Raw genomic sequence first — 18647 nt, forward strand, 5'->3', positions numbered from 1 at the left:
AAACACTCCACTGAGGTGGACATTCTGGTGGTAGGATCTACCGTTATAGCTCTGGCGGACTCTGGGTCTCCGTACACCATAATATCTGAGAAGAAATATGGGGTGATAAGAGCCACACTTTACACATTTCGGATATCCAACCAAAGGCATATGTTGGGGGCAAGATTGCCATCCGGGGTTTTGTGTGGTGCAATGTTGCATATGGCAGAAAAGACATTCATGCTAAAGTTTATGTAGCTGCCAAAGGTGATTGCTTATTGGGTTGGAAGCATCAATGAAAGCTAGGTTTGGAATTGCACCCTGGTAAGGAATTGTGAAGTACCGATGGTTGGTAAAGACAAATCAGAGACATTTCTCCTGAGGCCCATGGGCATGTGGTGCCATGCAAGAAATTAAATAAATAAATAAATACATTTTGGACTGAGGTAGGGAGGCGTTTTATTCAGAACAGTGTTCCACAGAGGGATTGGTAGACTACTTGGGTACAAGCACACAATCCAATTGATGGAAAATGCCAAGCCACGTGTGCATAAGGTGAGGAATCTCCCATTGGTGGTGAGGAATAAGGTATTCCACACTTTAATTATCGTCTGCATACCATCAGGTGGACGTACACCAGTTTTCTAGAGCACTGACTGCCTTCATTACACTCATGGAAGCCTATCAATTTAAAAGATTGCCTTTTGGGTTAACGTCAGCGTCTTCTGTTTTTCAGAAGATCACAAACGATCTTCTAGGGGACATACCTGGCGTAAGGTGTTTCCAAGATGATATTTTGGTGGTTGAGAAACATGAATTGGAACATGACTCCAGAGTAAAAGAGGTAATGAGGAGAATGGGGGTGGTGGGGTTGACAGTGAAGAAGGACAAATGTCAATTTAAAGTTTACCAGGTATCGATTTTGGCCCACAGGTGGACTAGTAATGGTTTGGAGACCGGCCTTGAGATGGTAAATGCCATTTTTGAAATCAAATCTCCATCAAACAGGGATGAGTTGAGGTCATTTCTGGGTATGGTGGAATTGTATGCCAAATTTGTGGAAAATCTTTCAGCAAAGTGTACAGTTCTTAGAGATTTGTTGAAGGGGAGAGAGGAGATTTTATGAGGTGAGAAGGAAGATAATGTATTCAAAAGGATATAACAAGAATTACCAAATGCCCCCATATTACACAGATGTCATGCCCTGGTAGATAATCACTATAGATGTATGCTCTAGAAGGGTAGGTGCTTTACTGTTTCATGGTATGCGATGCCTGGACACTCCCAGGATAGCCAGATGGTTGTCGCATTGCAGGGTTTTAACTTTGTAGTGGAATTTCTTCCAGGCCCCTCTAATCCTGTCGCTAAGTGTTTGTCACAATCTCCCAGGGAGGATGTTGTTGAGGGAGAAGGGGTGAGCGATTAATGGATTGTCCAGGTTGGGAACATGGTGAACAGTGTATTTTCGAAAGAAATTTGGCTCAATGGTTTTGAGTGTGACAACGAATTCAAAGATGCTATCACCAAAACTGAGCACGGCTGGCATTCAGGAGAGGAGGTCAGTTCATCATTTTACAAAGTAAAGGACGAGTTGAGTAGTTCAGAGGGGTTTGGTAAGAAGAAAATGACTGGTCCCTCCATTATCACTTCGGCGAGAGCTGGTCAAGCATGCCTATGAGTTCCATTTGGGTAAAAGCTTAAGCAAGCACAGATTAACAGCCAGGTTTTGGTGGCCTGGTATGGACAACATGGTGGATGAAGAGGCTGGGTTTTGTATTCCTTGTGAGGCTGGGTGATAAGTAACTAAAGACCCAAAAACATGAGATTGGCAGTGTAGAAATTCCCAAGCAGGCGTGGCTATTGTGGTTGTAGATTATCCCTCAAGGTGGTTCGAGGTGGAGTTTGGGGAAAGCATCTCTACTAAGTCTGTGATTGATTTTATGGAGAGATTATTTTCAAGAGAAGAATTTCATAGTGTCATTATGTTGGATGATGGGGTGCAGCTGGTGTCACAGGAAATGTGTGAGTACCTGGAAATGCATGGTATTGAGAATCATTGCACTGCACTCTACATATAAATCTAGGGCCAACGGTTTAGTTGAACAGACTAATGGCATTATCAAGGAGACCATCCAACTGGCGTTTGCTAACAGGTTAGATTGGAGGAAATGTGTGCAAAAAATGATGAAAGCGTACAGAGACACTGTCAGGTCTGTTAGTTGAATCAGTGCTCTCTTTGTCAGATGAATCAGATTCTGAAATTACCCCCTCCCCTAACTCCTCACCTTCTTCTTCTTTCCAGGTACCCTTCTTTTCTCTTCTCCTGGAAGGTTCCTTTTTTTTATGGAGGTAAGGACGGCCCCGAAAGGAAGCCACCGTGTCTCCAATAAGGAAGACCAGGGGGCTCCTCTCCCGGAATCGCCTAGGAGGGGAAAAAGCCTAGAAGGCACAAAAAACCCCTAAATCTTAGATTGTTCGTAGATTGGTCTCCGGAAAGGTGGGTAGAACTGTAGACCGGAAGTATTCCGTGGAGTGATACCTTGGAAGGGCGGTAGTCCACAGACAACCAGGAACAAACACAGGCGTCTGAATTCAAATCGATAAACAAAGGCAGTCCAAATGCAGGCAGGAGTCTGGTACACGGTGAGTAATAGGCAGGTATCTTTAGGCGGCAAGAATAGGTAATCCGGAGTACAGGCAAGGGTCTGGTACACGGCAGGGCAATGGTAGCGATACTCAAAGGAACAAGGAGTGAAAAAGGAAGGAAAGACCTGGTAAAAAAGATATAATAAAGATAAGGAAAACAAGAAGGGGAAGACGGGAAAAGGGTAGAACGTAGAAGGAAGGAAGGGGGGTAACAGACTGGAAGGAGGCGAAGAAGGTAGGTGTAAGAAAAGTTACGGGAAAAGGGAAAACAGCAAAAGGCTAGTTAAATAGGAAATATAGGTGGAAAAAAGTGGCGCCTAGAAAGGCGCAGTACTACAAAACAAAAATGAATAGGAATGGAAGTAGTAGTTGGCACGGGGGAGGCGAAACGGGAAACTAGCAGCAAGGCTCAGGGATACGAAAACCCGGAAGCGTTGCGACGCATCCCCGACCCGGAAGGAGCTGGTAAAGAGCCCGAGTCGGGGAGCGTCACAACCAATGAAATCAGGGCAGAGGGAAGAAAAACGTAGGAAAGGGGGCGTGGCCAAAACGGAGGTAAATGAAAACAAAACTAGCGTTCGTGTCGCCATCGGTTCCACAAACGCCAGGTATTCCGTGATGTGACAGACACGCCTCATGTATTGTTAGGCGTGTCACCTTTTGAGAAAATGAGAGGTTGGAGGATGTGTTCACAGTTGTTTCCTCAATGGTTGACATAGAACAAAGTGCGTCAATATGAGTTGAGGGTCGCTGAGGGGAGGTTGGTGCATGTAGGAGATTTGGTAAATGTGAAAAAGCCATTCAGTGTACCCAAAGAGTGTTCTCGTTACTACGAACCCATCAAAGTCATGAGAGTGGAAAAAAGCATGTGGTGACCAGCGATGGGAGACGCGGGAGTATGGACCGGGCTGGCCTTCTACGGCATCTGAACATCAGAGTTACGGATGATGATGATGAGAGGTGTGGGCAACTTTTACCTAGCAGGGAGGATGAATGGTATAAAGACTGCCAGGACAGTGACAGTAACAAAGTGTGTAGGGAGAGTGTGCCCAGTGAGAATTGTGTAAGAGGGGGGCAAGAAGAGGGCCTATATGGTACGCATGGTGTAAATTATGTTACTTCAGAAAATGATGGATTGAATGAGGGAAGGTGCTCAGACATCTCATCTGGTCGGTTGAGAAGACGACTTGTAAAGTCTACTGATTACGCAATGTCAAGTTTGTATCCTTCATAAGAGTTGCACATACAGGTTGTTTTGCTTTATACATATATGTGAATCCCTCCTATCAAGAGTAAGAGGAGCATAATGTCTATATGTGCATGTAAAGCATCTCCCTTTTCCCCTGATGCTATTGCGTGCATGCCTCCCTCTCTACATTGTGTACACAACGGCACTCCAACGTTCTATTATGGAACACCATTGCGTGCCTCACTCTGTGATAGTTGCCACCGTTAGCAGCTGATTCATTCAGAGGCGTTTGTCTCCCAGAGAGGTCGGACCTGTGTTTGAGGTCTTATTATTCAATAAAGCTTATTATTTGTGAAACGTCACTTACCTGTGTGGATCTTCTTTATTATCGCAAATAGCTTGTGAGAAAATCGTTCAAACTTGTGTCTGTAAATATTAAAATGACATACCTTTTATGTCATGTATTTATTGTCTGTTCAAATAGAATCCAAGGATTCTCCCAATAGCACTGGGCACAAAGAAGTGGCAATGTTGATTTGTTTTATACCAAATGATTCTGATCAAATAAGAGGAACTGGTTGGCTGATGAGCTGTGCCGTCCCAGAAGGGAGTGCTCTTGGCAAGCCGAGTGTGTGCACTTTTAGACAGTGAGCTTGGTATTTGGTATTTATTGTATTTAGATGCTTATTGCTTTATGATGATGTTATTAAGTCTCCTGCATCATATCATTTTAGGTTATATGGCAAGGGACAATCACATGGTTGACCAACTGTCCCTTACATGACCACTCAGGAAGTCCTAGACTGGATCAGGGAGGGAAATCTGTGGATTAGAAGGGATAAACATTTTAAGGAGACCGCAGTCAGGTCCCTGAGAACAGAAGAAACATGTTCCATGCCGAAACCTGGCTATGAGACCAAAAAGGGAAGAACTACATCACCCATAATCCTCACTCTTTTTTAGAACGAATATCTGAATTGGGCCTGTGACATGCAGATACAAATTAAATTTGCTGAAACAAAATGGAAGGACCTGGTCCACCAAAGCACCCCAGAGAGAAACTTCCTACTCTCTGAACAGGACAGTCGTGGAGACCTGGTATCCACCTCCTATTCGTTGGGTGGAGTGGTGGAAGAGAGAAGCGTTGCTCTTCCTTATACATTCACCCACTACCTAGAGGAAACATTCCTTCCTCCTCATACAAAAAAACTGAATGCATCACTTCATCATCAGCCACATAAGAAGGAGAGGCTGTAACCTCCCCTGACATTTTGAAATTAAAGGAAAAAACAGACAAATTATAAATAAAAAGAAATGGGGATTCAGTCTCCACCCACCGAAGGATTTTATGGCTTTTACCTTGACCTGCTGGATACAGAGATAAGCTAAAATAACTATTGAGGGGAGGAGCCCTAAAGACTGAAACCAGAAGAAAAAAAACAGCTCCTACATCTTTACCAAAAAATAGAATCCAAGATGGCAACCATTCTTGATATAATCTTTGACATATCCACTTTGCAACTCACATGACCATAGACACATGGCCTAATCACAGTGCTGTCCAGCCTACACAGCACAGGGGCAACTCATTTCATTAAGCACTACCCAAATCGGAGGAGAGATCATACTTGAAAAGGAAGCAAGCCAGTTAGGGTCAATGCTTGGGAGATCTGACAGGAGCTAACAGAAGGAGAGCAGCAGACACTGGAAAACCCCTTCTCTGGGAACCTGTGCAAGGAGATTGGGGCAGCGAAGATCAGGAAGAAGGATAACCTGTGCTTGTTTAAAGCATTTTCTAGAGAGAGAGGAGAGAGATATTGGATAAAGAACATAAAGAGTTAGAGGGGAGTAATTGTTGTGTGAAGGATGATGGGGATCCTGGTTTGTTAGAGAGAAATAGAAAGACAGAAAGGGAGAGGAATGTTTTAGGAGTAGAGGCAGACAAGTATCACCTTAGAGAAGAACATGAGGGGCACGATCTGAAAAGAGGAGCGGCATATTGTGCAGGAGAGAATATTATTTGAAAGGCAATTGTGGAGGAGAGTGGTGTGCTGAAGGAGGCTGGTGATATGTCCGTAGAAACACAAGGACAGTCGGAAGCTAGGAGAAAAGATTTGATGATAAGCAGAGAAAGGACAGGACTTGGAGGTGAGAGAAAATCATCGTGATAAAGAGTGGTAGCCAGAGAGGGAGAGTGTTATTGGCAGGAGAAAGAAAAGGGATACCTTCAGGAGAAGGAGGAACGATCACAACAGCTGGAGAATTGGATAGAGCCAGATCATCTTAGGTGGAAGAGAGACACACCAAACTCTCTTTTAGGTAGCAGGAATGGGGGATTGAGAGCACCACATTGGTCGAGGGCAAGGTAAAGAGGTAGGTGTAGGAACTAGTTGGCATGACTACTGTGGAGAACAGGAAGGACTGGCAAGGAGCTGCCAGCAAGGAACATGGGTCACGGGAGAATGGCAGGAGGAGCAGTAGGTTTAAGGTGAGAGTAGGGATTCTGCCAATCCCCACCAGGGCACATGAGACCAACTTGGAAGCAATAACGTTGGTGGGCCTAGCATGGCAGGAGGTCTGTCTGGCCCAGCAGGAGAGTACCTCAAAGAAACCCCTAGCAGGCAATAAGCAGGAGTGTCACATACGCATCTGGATCGCCATGGGCTGTGGGGCCAGTGCTGGGAAAGATCCACACCCAGAGGCAAGGGTCAGAGGACGGGATGACCCTCATTGCTCCGAAACCATTTGATTTTCCCCTTTATCTTTTGTAAGAGGAAGTTTTAGGACACTTTGCTTTGAGCCCATGCCTGAACTGTTGTGGTTTAATTTCGGAAACTTGGCAAGAGCAGGCATTCCCCTTTTAGAGCAAGAGGAGGAACCCCTGTTGGGTTGGCCCATTGTTGCAAGAGACTGGTCCCTTCCTCACATTGCATGCTCACAAGCAGAGACACCATCATCCAGACACATTGTTTACTGCATTTTGCCACCATCCTGACACATCCAATTTAGGCTTTATACAACTGATAATAAAAACCCTTGAACTATGCCTCCGTTCTGGGAACACTGTGACAGGCAGTCGTTCTATGGGCAAGTCACTGATGCCTATTATAATTGTTATTTTAGTATCTTGATTTGAACCTGTGTAGCGCTGCGTTGTCTTGCTTCCAAGACAAAGGGTTGCCCCTAAGCTATCCCTCCTCACATACTTTCTCTGCTCAAGGGCCATTGAAAAATTGTTTTCTTTTTGTTTTAGGATTTTCCCTTTTGGTGTTTTGTATGTGTGTTTATTGAGCGTGAACTTAGCTCCAGGTAGCAACAGATACATTGAAAGGTGTTCCAGGCTTATGTTAGACGGTTACTTGGGGGAGGGGGGCAGTCCTTGCAACAGAGAGGGGGATGAACAGTGGTCGTGAGCTGTAAAGGGTAGTCTCCAGGAGAAATATGTGGCTGGGTGGATGTGGGGGTGTCTTGGAGGAGGCAAAGAGGGTGCTCTCTGAAGAGGGGGGTCTTAATTTCTTTCTGAATTGCATTGTCTTGGGAATTATTTTCCTGCTTCTTTCATTTTTGCATTTGCGAGGGTCTTTTCTGACCAGGTACTGACTCCTGGTGATGTGCTAACCGCCAGAGGCGGCGACTTTGTCTGCCGGGTAAGAGGGAGCATGCCAGCATTTTATATTTCTCTGCGATGTTCTGCTGCCACCTCATATGGGAACTCTGTAAAAGCTTTATAAAGTTTCATAGTGCCAACTCTTTATTGGTATCAAATTCTATTTTCATTTACCGTACTTGTTTACACAGCTAGGAAATTGATTTCACAAAGGTAATATTTCAGCTGGTGAATTATAAATATGCCTTTTAGTGGGCAAGCACGTGTAGCATTGGGCGGTGCAAATATAAATCATATGATAGAACTGGGGAATTTAATTCTGCTGCATGAATCGTTTCAGTGGTTTGGGGGAAATGGGGGTAGACTACAAAGTGCTTTATTGAAAACATGTTACACTTATGACCCCTTTCTCTCACCTACCCTTGAAATACGATAAGGAAAAGTCTCTTCTGCCTGACATCTAAGCCTTTCCTTAATAGCAGCAGATGGTGAAGGGCTTGAGACATCAGATGGTTGGCAAAGGGCCATTCTAAGAGGAGAGGTTACAAAAGAGACCTTTGCCACCATATTGTACTCTGTAACAGTTACACACATTGGGATGCCCTGCCATGGCATCCACAATCCCACAAAAGCCATGCACCGCATTAACCAATGGCATCCAGGAGCTCCATGAACTATAGTGCAATGCTAGATGAAACTGGGAGATGTCCTGACACCATGATTGAGGCTGGTGCCACACATCAGTCTGGAACAAGTTGTGACCTAAATGATGCTGGCACCATTGGTAAAAGGAAGCAGGAGGAGCACTTACTACATGCGATGTTGCTACACAGAGATGGCCTTACGGAAATCTGTGTCTACTGCTCCAAGATAATATTGACCTGTAGAATATAATCATTTGGAAAGATGATGGGTGCATGGTTGGGCACCAGCAAGGGCCAATAGTATAGCATCTTGCTCTCTGCCCAGATGCACAATCTGAGCTCTGCGGAGGAATTTAGGATGCATGAAGCACAGTCACACACATGCATTATGACATAAGAAAAACTGAGGGAGCAGCACTGCTAGGCCAAGCCAAATTGCTCAGATTCACAGCACATCCACCCTTGACAGTCCAATAATCTTAATACACAAATTAGTAAAAAGCAACAACAAACTTCCCCCCACCCTGCCCTGCCCCAGACCCCCCGACCCCCGTGGAGCTTTCAAAATTAAAACCTTGTTGAAGGGACCATTTACATGAAAACAAGGGCATTGAATCTTTCGGTGAACAAAATATAATTCGGATGAGATGCTCTGAACCTTGTTCCTGAAAATGACATCCTGCCTCTTCCAATGTGACATGTTAAGTGTTTGCATGAATTCAGTGGGTTCTCTATTCAATAGCGAACCCTAGTCCATGCAGTTCCAGCTGCTGGAATACAGTAGATAACCAGATGCCAATGGCTGCAAGAAGTTCATGGATTGTCAGTTGATGTGACAGGTTCTTGAAATGTGCCCACCCCACACTCAGTGTAATTTGCCAGAACCTCTACTTTTAACTATGGGCCTCATTAGGACCCAGGCGGTAAGGGGTTTACGGCGGCGTAAACAGCGCCGACCCTTACCGCCTGATTCCGAGGTCCCTTAGCGCCATGGAGGTTTTAACACCTGCTTTTAGCAGGTGTTAAAATCCATGGCGCTAAGGGACCTTGTTGTTAATTACGCCACCGTAATTTACGGTGGCGTAATTAACGCCTTCCCCACTCCCATTATGCCCTATGGGGCAAAAATGGGAATGGGGAAGGGTAAATGGGTTAATGGGGGCTTACCGCCCCACTCACCTCGGAATGGGGCGGTAAGTCCGCCAACCACCATGGCGTAAACGTAGTTTACGCCATGGTGGTAAAGGTACGACCCAGGCGGTAACTTACCGCCTGGGCCGTAATGAGGCCCTATGTCTTCAATATATCAGTATGGTTGTCACCTACTCAGCCTTGCGCCACATTCCATGAGCTCATGCGTTCAGCAGAGACAAAAGGTAATCGTAGGCCTGCTTGGACATACCATGGTATTGATGGTTCCAATGCACTCAAAGGTATATCCCGCGCCACCATCCGTCATCTCACATATCACCTCATGAATGGGCTTGGTGAAGTCCCCAGGGTTGACGCACTCCGTGGCCCCGACAGCTTTTGCCTTAGCAAATTTGTCTTTGTTGATGTCAACTCCAATGATCCGGGCGGCACCAGCAACATGACAACCAATCATGACAGACAGGCCAATGGCACCGAGCCCAAAAATGACACAGGTAGAACCAGCTTCAACCTAAATGGAGAAGGGAGGAGTTATTGACGTAACACCCAAGAGCTCATTTATGAAATATAGAAAACATACTTAGTTCTTTTAAAACACAATTCTGTCTTGAATATTGTTCATCTAACATAAATGTATTGTTCAACATTCTGTACAATATGATACATTATAGAGTTGATTATTGAACTAAGAATTACACAATATTATATTTGTTTGTTTGTTTGTTTGTTTGTTTTATTATTTGTAATGCGCTCCTAACCCTGAGGTAGCAGGCCGCAAGAGCAACAATAGGATTGTATAGCTTAGGTTACAAGAGCACAGTGGATGGATTCCAGCTATGGTTACAGTACTGGACACATCAACGACATTAGAAAAAGATACAATAAGTCATATTTACATAAAAATAAAAATGTACACAATTTACAAATTTTGACTTACAGCTGAGCATAGGGAACAGTGAAAGTACATTAATTGTCATGTTGGAAGGTCTTCCCTTCAGAAATGGCAGTAAGTAGTTCCAATTTTGTGCTGCTTTGACAGGAAAGCTACTCCCCCCAGTCATAGTGCGTTTGAATCATGGCACCAGTAGAAGTTTGGAGTTGGCCTTTCTAGAAGGGCGGCAGGATACTTGTCTAGTAACTCTCGTTGTCAGGTATTGAGGGGCTGATTGGTGGAGACATTTGTGAATCAGAGAGACAGATTCAAGGAAGATTTTGTCTTTCGCAGAGAGCCAGTTGACAGATCTTCTGGTATCTGAGATGTGGGCTTTCTTCAGGAGACTTAGGGCTGATCTTAAGGCATTATTTTGCAAGATTTGGATCTTGTGTGTGATGTATTTATTACTACCTACATATAGAGCGTTGCAATAGTCCAACTTGGACAGGATCAAGGTTTCGAGCTAGGGTAATGCAGTTGTTAGAGGAGAGGAATGGTTTGGCTGCTCTGATAAGTGTGCAGGTATAGGAGGTAGCGGAGGCCATAGCATTTACTTGTTTTTTGAAGGTAAATGTGGAGTCCAAATAGAAGGCAAGGGTTTTAACCTCCTTAGCCACAGAAATGTTGTTATTGTCAATTTTGAAAAAGGAATAGTTCTGGGCTGGTTTATTGAGATTAGGTGTCGTGCCTAGGATGAGGAGTTCCGTTTTGTCATCATTCAGGCATAGACCGTGTGAGGCCATCCATGCCTGGACGATGAGGTACACTCTATTTACAAAGGCCAAATCCTTGTCATAATCCCCCGACAGCTGGATGAGTATCTGAGTATCATCAGCGTATTTTGTGTAGGTGATACCCAGACCATCAAGATCATCGAAAAGGGGCTTTGGATGCACTTAAGGATACATGTTCGTGACAGGAAAAGTGACACAGAGGAATATCTCCTGGTTTCAGGCAGAGAGAGGTCCATAGAGGAAGGGGCAAGGGTTGATGAATCTGAAGTGATGGAAGCTTGAGCCATGACGACAATGAAAAACAATTCCACCTTCTTCCACCTTGTTCCTGTTACTAAAGGGAGTTGCGGGTCCATTCCTCATCAGAAAGCACCTCCATCAAAGAAATATTTTCTGGGACCCTCCCCGCCATTTTGGGAGGTACTCTAAACAAACTACTTGCCAAGGTCAGTCCACAAGCTGGCTTCATAAGCCTCTACGCCACCCAGGCAGCATCTGCATGCACCATACTAAAGCATGGGCAGTGGTTTCATACCCAAAGTGGTTTAATCACCTAGCATTTTGGCCAGAAAACCTTGGTGTCATCTTTGACTCCTCTCTCTCCTTCTCCCCTCAAATCTTGGACCTTGCCAGGAAGGCCCACTTTCAGCCTCAACTCCTTAGAGGCGTTTTCCCTTTCCTCACCTTCCCCCAGAAACTCAATGTCTCTAGAGCTCTGGTGCTCTCTAGGCTGGATTACTGCAACAGCCTCTTCTTCACCCTCCCTCTTTCCTCTCTGTGCCAACTTCAGCTAATCCAGAATACGACTGAGAGACTTATCCTTGGCCTCAAGCCCAGGGACTTCATCTCTCCAAACCTAAAATCTCTCCATTGGTGCCCGGTTGCTGCGAGGATCAAATTCAAGATGCTCTGCATCATCCAGAAGGCTTTCTGGGGATTGGAACCCCACTATATCCAACTCTCTCTCCATAAATACCTCCCTGCTAGAGCCCCCTCGGTCCTCTAGCTCCAACTCTCTACAGGCCAGATGGTTTTCCAAACAGAGAGTAGGAGGTAAATCCCTCTCTTTGGCAGGTGTCTCCTTCTGGAATAGCCTCCCTGCCCCTCTCAGACTTCAGCCGGACCTCCTTAAATTCTGAAAACCTCTCAAGACCCTGCTTTTCTCTACCTCTTCCCCCTTTCTGTTCCCTGTTAATTCCACCTATGCTGCTGAGACTGTCAGCCTGGTCCTTCACGAGTCTTACAGGACACCAGGCCCTGCCTGACCATTCTTCACCAGCACTCCCCCTCTGCAACTTCCGTCCTGCCCCCCCTGACCAGCTTCCCTTCCGAATCTGGTCTTACCCTGTCCTCGCACTTAGTCAGTGACCTCACCGCTGGCACCCGCGGCGCTAACTCTCTGAGCACCCCAGAGCCCTTCCCACCACCTGAGCCCCATACCCAGGCCCCCTGCACAGTATGCAGTTCCCCCCTCCCCTTGCACTTACACTTCTCTTTACTGCACTTGCACAATCCAAATGTCACAAGGCCTAGTAGGACCATTTATTGTTGTTTTAATACCCATGTTCCCTTCCCCCTTGTACTTTGTGGCACCTTGAAACACCATTTGGCTGCATAGGCGCCTTATAAATATTCAATAAATAAATACAAATGTACCTATTGTAGGGAGTAAGGCAGTGTTTGATATGGTGAGGAAAGCAAAACGAAAAGGTGATGGCTGGATGGTTTTGAATTAATCATAACTATGGGCACAGCTCTGGGCAACCCACCAGACCATGGTTTTTGAGCTTGCCAACCCATTACAGAAGGGGAAAGACCATATGCAAATCGGGCTTGGTCCCATCCCAAAAGCGCAGTCCAGCTCGAACTGCTAGTACAAATCCCTTCTGCATCAGACCGCAAACATCCCCAAACATATTTCGGTCTTTCCCATTCTGTAATGGCTTTGTATGGTCTAGAGGGTTGCCCAGAGCTGTGCCAGTGGTTATGATTGATTCAAAACATTCCAGCCATCCACTTTTTGTTTTGCTTTAGTCATCCTGAGTCGGACGGCTATGCCCACACGGGGGTCCCAAGACTGCTGGGCCTAGAGACCCAGGCTACTCCTCACTGATGACGTCCAAGGAGGCCAAAACATGTCTGGGGATGCTTGTGGTCTCGTGTAGAAGGGATATGTCCCCTAACAGTGCGGGCTGTATACCCTTATTGGGGTGAGACCATAGCTGTTTTACATATGGTCTTTCCCTTTCTGTAATGGCTTGGCAGGTTGAAAACAATGGTCTGGAGAGTTGCCCAGAGCCGTGTCAGTGGTTATGATTGATTGAAAACCTTCCAACCATCACCTTTTTGTTTTGATATGGAGAGTAGACCCGTTAGGTCTTCCTTTCCTAGGACAGACATACTGAGGTGCCTACTATTGTAGTCATCACTCGTATACCACAAAGCATCAATATATCAGCCCTAACGTCCCTCTTCTAGATAACAATCTTCACTTTTCAGCTGCAAATTATTGGACTCGAGGTGCCAACATGGTCCTCATTATGAACCAGGTGCCAACTTTAAAAACACGGCCTGCATCGGAAATACCGCCTGCTTTCACTATGGGCCTATGTATGGGTTCATAGCTCAAATACTGCCTCGTTAGGGGTTCGAATCTCGCATTGGAATTCTCCACCTTCACCTCCATCCAAAATAAGCTATTAAAAACGTGTCCGCCCATTATGTCCCCTAGCAATGGACAAAAAGATATTGTAGACCCCCAAGGGGGGTGAGGATGTGAACACGCCATGGGTGGCCTCGGTGTCACCCGCTTGCTGCACAGTGCACAGAAGGGCCATCATTCTCCTCTCAGGGCATGTCTCTTCATGGGACATTAGCTGTGTGAACCACCATTGTGCTATACAGATTGCCATCCCACGCATATTTCAAAATCATGGCATTCATTATTTCAGACATGCTGCATGCGTGCTATGAGTTTACTGATGTGCATGCACTAAATGCATGGGACCCGTTACAAGTTTTGCAGTGTTCCACAAGAGATTTCTGCATGCACTCATTTCCGTTACAGTGCGCGGGAACCTGCTGGGCCCATCAGGGGATTGGGCGGGAATATTTTCAGCACCACCTTTTGCTGGGAGGTAAACATATGCACAATTCTAATGGTGTAACCAGGAAGTATTTAATGCAAGCACTATATACCTGCGTTTAATAACACAAGATGGGCAACATTCTGGCAGGACACTTTGACTGCCACCTGACACAAAAAGTAGATAGCTTCATGCAGAATACAGCAAAACCTTTAATGAGCACCCATGTGGGACTTTGCCATAGGTGAAAACAGTGACGCCCACAGCCTCAGCTGCTACTGGCCCTCTGTGGGCAAGAGCAAACAGTTGTGTTAAGGGCATGGTTGAGTAGATCCATCCCCCACGCCTACTGTTTGTCCCACTTTGCACGCAATCCACATTGCAGTATTCAGTGGTGCAAGAGTTTCATGCATTCATTCACTACTAATGGTGTGCTTGAGTGCAAAACCAATAGATCTTTAAATTTTCGCAGGCATAATATTAACTTGTAATAAAATATAAACAATCTCAGGTCAACATATTTTGGTATCGATTGGTCAAGGTCAAAAACCTTAGGCATCATTAGCTTTTGACCGCAGTACATGCCTAGTGCCTATATTCAATATGTATTGGCCACAGATGCATAGGGCCTGGGAAAAGAAAATCAGCTCCTGGCAGGTTTGATGATCTCCATTAATGCTTTAGAAATTAGACATAAGTAATCGTGCTACTGCAATGGAGATCTCAGGCTATCCCAGAGCTCCTGGGGGGCTGAGCATGGCAGTACATAGAGTATTCCACGCTGCAATTGATAAGAATTGTGGGCAGTGCACAAAACCCTATTCCAAACTGGTACTAAACTCTGTGTCACACGCATTATTTGGAAAAAGTAAGGGTCTTGTTTTCTTTTCAATTGATCTGCTGGTGTCCATTCCATTAAAGAACAAAAGTAAAGTTTAACCATGGCTGGGAACAGAAAACGGAGTCACACATTTCCTAACATGAGCCACACAGCTTGTTGGCAGGGTCGTGGCTTGTGCAAGGGTGGGTGCTTGTGATGTCACACCTCTCCCAGTATGGAGTCCAGTCGGTGTCTGAACCACTGTAGGCCTTAGGGGGATTTGTGTTGTGGTGCCACCTTGGTTGCGTGCTGTTGCAGGAGAGGGGAGCAACGCTGCTATTCTCGCAGGGATGCCTCTATGGGCGTGGATATGCCTCCTGTCATGTTTTCCCCAGTAAATCCCCTGTCGCTGTGTAACTGGGTGGTAGTTTGGGCAGCCCTCTCACCTTCGGAACAAAAGTTCTGGTGAATTCGGCCTTCTGTTGCCTCAAATCGCACGTGTTGCGTGTCTGTGTCCATGTAAGCCTGTCCCGGGTCTGGATAGGTCTGGATGGCATGTCTGAGTAAGTTGCCACTGCTGCATGTGGCGGTGTTCCAAGAATTTACATGTATTTTTTTCTTAGAGAGAAGAAAAGAAAATTGCTTCTGCGTGTGTAATCCGCATCGTGCCCTTGTCGCCAGTGTTACTTATCAGCTGGAGCTCCCTGCTGGGAGAGGGAGCTCCAGTGCATGTGTAGCCCAACGGGCCATAGCGTGCATACAGAAATGCATCCAAGACAGTTGGAGTCTTAGCGAGGAACTGCCTGTGCCTTTCGGCTTTTTTCATTAATAGCACGTCACGTCCTGCGTACGCAGTGACGTGACAAATACATAACACTCAATAGCAACTCTATGGCCATTCATTAATTTGATGTTTCTATGTTACAGTATTTTGCCTGTGAATTGCTGCCTGCACAGAGTCAATTCATTGGAAACCTGGAGCCAGGGCAAGTGGACGTCACGTGAATGTTTCCAGGATGCTGATTATCCCTGCGAACTTGGTCGTTTCAATTCTTTCAACGTTTGAACCTTGATTCTTCTAATGCAATGCTACTCGGGACAGGGGTGGATTGGGAACCAAAAGAGGCCCTGGAAATAATTTGCAAGTGTCCTGATGAATTACAATGACTCTCTTTCCTGTAACCTACCTTCCTGTTGTATCCTTTGCTTCACTGCCGGGAGCCCACCCCCTGGAAGCAGGCCTTTCTCCACAGGCCTAGCTATGATGGTTTCCTTCTTTGTTGGCACATACTAATCTCTCCCCTAGAGATCTCTGGGTAGTTCAGGAGTCCCATATGATGCAACATGTTCTGGTGGTCCTCCTTCCAAGCTTGGATTAGGGACACTACCAACTACCTCTACAGATCTAATAGGTCAGACAGGGGGACTATTCTCTTTCCCTCTGCCTCTTTTTCTGACTCCTTGGCTTTTAGGTTTCCTCTTGGTCTAAGCTTTCCCATAGGCTTGGCTAATGCAGCCTGATCCTGTGACCTAGTGCTTTGAGGAACTGGGGAGTGTATTTCAGGACCTACGTCTTGAAGACTGATCTCATCCAGTACTCCTCTAGGGACAGTGTGCCTAATATTTACAGATGCCCTGACCCTTTAATTATTCACAGCTCTCATGATTGGTGATTCTGGAACATTGAGAGAGGGCCTAACCGCCAAATGAGTATCCCCTATTGGCAAGACCCTGTGGGTCCAGATCCAATGCTGCCAAGGGGGACGCACGTACCAATTGTGAGAGATACATGGTGATACTATAGCGTGATGGATGACATCCGGGGTGAGGATGTCTTTGAGCGTGATGCTGCTTGCATAAAATGACATTGAAGCAGGCGCAGCATGAGAAGTCCCAAGGTGGAATTCAAGGAGGTGTAGGCGCTTTGGGGTAAGTATGGGTTAATCACATAGAGTGGGCACAGCGTGGGTGTGTAAAATGTTGAAGGGAGCTTATAGCATAGGGGTCTTCTTTGAGCAATCTATGAATAGTAAAGAAGCCATTTTGGTTGTACGCCCATGTTAAGAAAACATTTTTTGCAGACAGATCTTAAGAAAAAAGCTGCATGCCTGTGTGTGACAAGCAGAATGTATTTTATTTTCTGAACATTCAGCAGAAAGAGTGTGCTAAAACGTTGCATGGCTAAAGGTTCCCAGGAGAACGCAGCCACATTGAAGTAAATCTAAAAGATACTTTGGAGGCCAACGAGCAAGGCACCAGGGTGCATGAGGAAAATTGGCAGAGAAATAGAAATTGAATTCCATTAATTAAACTGTGGCCACTGTGTGGTCAAACTACCCTTGGCAGCAAGCCGTGAGAATGGAGCTTTGGGGACAGAGCATTGGGGTTGGGCCTCTGGGCATAGGACGGGGAGCCAATCAGCAGGTGGGGGGTTTGGTGTCCCTAGGTTGTAACATTGTGCAGTGTCCTCACTGATGTCTGTGTTGCACATCATTGGTCAGACTCAGTGTGAATGTCTCGCCCCTTGCCATCTCAAGCTATTTTGTATATTGCACATTGCAAACCAATGGCAAACTAATGTTTTTTGACTGGTCAGCATAATCAAGTCTTTGAGGGGCTGTGTGGGAAAAGGTTGTGATGTCACGAGGGTTGTTAATGTAATTGTGGCCAAAAGGTATAGCAACCAATTAGGACCATTTAACATATATTTGGATATAGGGGACTGATGTAGTCCCACCAATCGGCACCTGTGGCCTGCCTTAATAACCAAGAAGTTGGGTGATAATTTGACACATTTTGTATAAAATGTTCAGCTGCAGTCGGCGGCGTTGACAGCTCACTTCATTCAGTTCAGTTCCACTGGGCTGTCTGAACTGTGCTTCCCAGATGTTTGGGTCTAATAAATGTGTGTAACTTATTGCTCAGTGTATGTCCTTTTTGTATGACTTTTTCTTCCCTTGTATTACTTTTAACAGGGGTCCATGGTCCCCTGTTAGACTCATCTCACTGACCTTCTCCTCACCCCTTCTCTACCTCAGACACCTATCTTTCAGCGCACCCCTCTACCCTTTGCAACTTCACTCCATGGTACTTGACCAACTCACTGTGGCCGTTTCACCACATTTGGTCAATGCCCTTTTTATCATTTTTGCACTGCTTTTTTTAAGCAGGGTAAATATATAGTTCTATCTGATTTTTAGATAGAACCAGGGTGGAGGAGCATAGAAATGGTTGTAGGTGCTTCCCCATGAAATGTGGTGAACAAATGCAGTAAAATGGCCACCGCAGTGAGTTTTATTAAGTTGGTTGCACTCCACACTACCAATTCACACCTACACTCTTCATCCCCTCCCCACACAGCCATAGCACTACTCCACACAACCACACTACTCCACACCACATCTCTATAACCCATTCCGCACCACCACACCACTACATCACATCATGTACTCCACCCATTACCACTTCACACATTCAAACTACTCCACACCTTCACACCACAACAACCCATCTGTACACCACCACACATCCAGACTTTCAACCACCACAACCCCACTCCACATCACTACAATACCACCATAGCTCCACTCCACACCCTTTCCACACCTTAACACCATACCTCCACACCTCAACACCATCACACCATCCACACCACCATCCCCACTCCACACCACCATAACACCCCACTCCATATCACCCCCACTTCCACACTAAACACCACTCTAAAATCATGCACCAACTCTATTGCCCACATGTGCACCACTGCCCCATCCTACTGTACATCAACCCATTCTTCTCACCCACTCTCTAGATCCATGCCCCTCTCTATTTCCACACACACGAAAATCTCCACACT

The 18647-nt window shown here is 45.7% G+C and overlaps 1 protein-coding gene across 1 annotated transcript in view; it reads right to left on the reverse strand.

The window, feature by feature from the left end:
* Positions 1-18647, reverse strand: part of LOC138515893 (alcohol dehydrogenase 1-like) — a 456553-nt gene that overhangs the window by 200968 nt on the left and 236938 nt on the right. The window contains exon 6 of the mRNA XM_069630655.1: positions 9468-9728. Coding sequence (XP_069486756.1) covers positions 9468-9728 — 261 coding nt within the window. The remainder of the gene's footprint in view (positions 1-9467; positions 9729-18647) is intronic.

This window comes from Ambystoma mexicanum, chromosome 6q, assembly GCF_040938575.1.
Source record: "Ambystoma mexicanum isolate Mex_15411 chromosome 6q, UKY_AmexF1_1, whole genome shotgun sequence".
In the NCBI taxonomy this organism is placed as follows: domain Eukaryota; kingdom Metazoa; phylum Chordata; class Amphibia; order Caudata; family Ambystomatidae; genus Ambystoma; species Ambystoma mexicanum.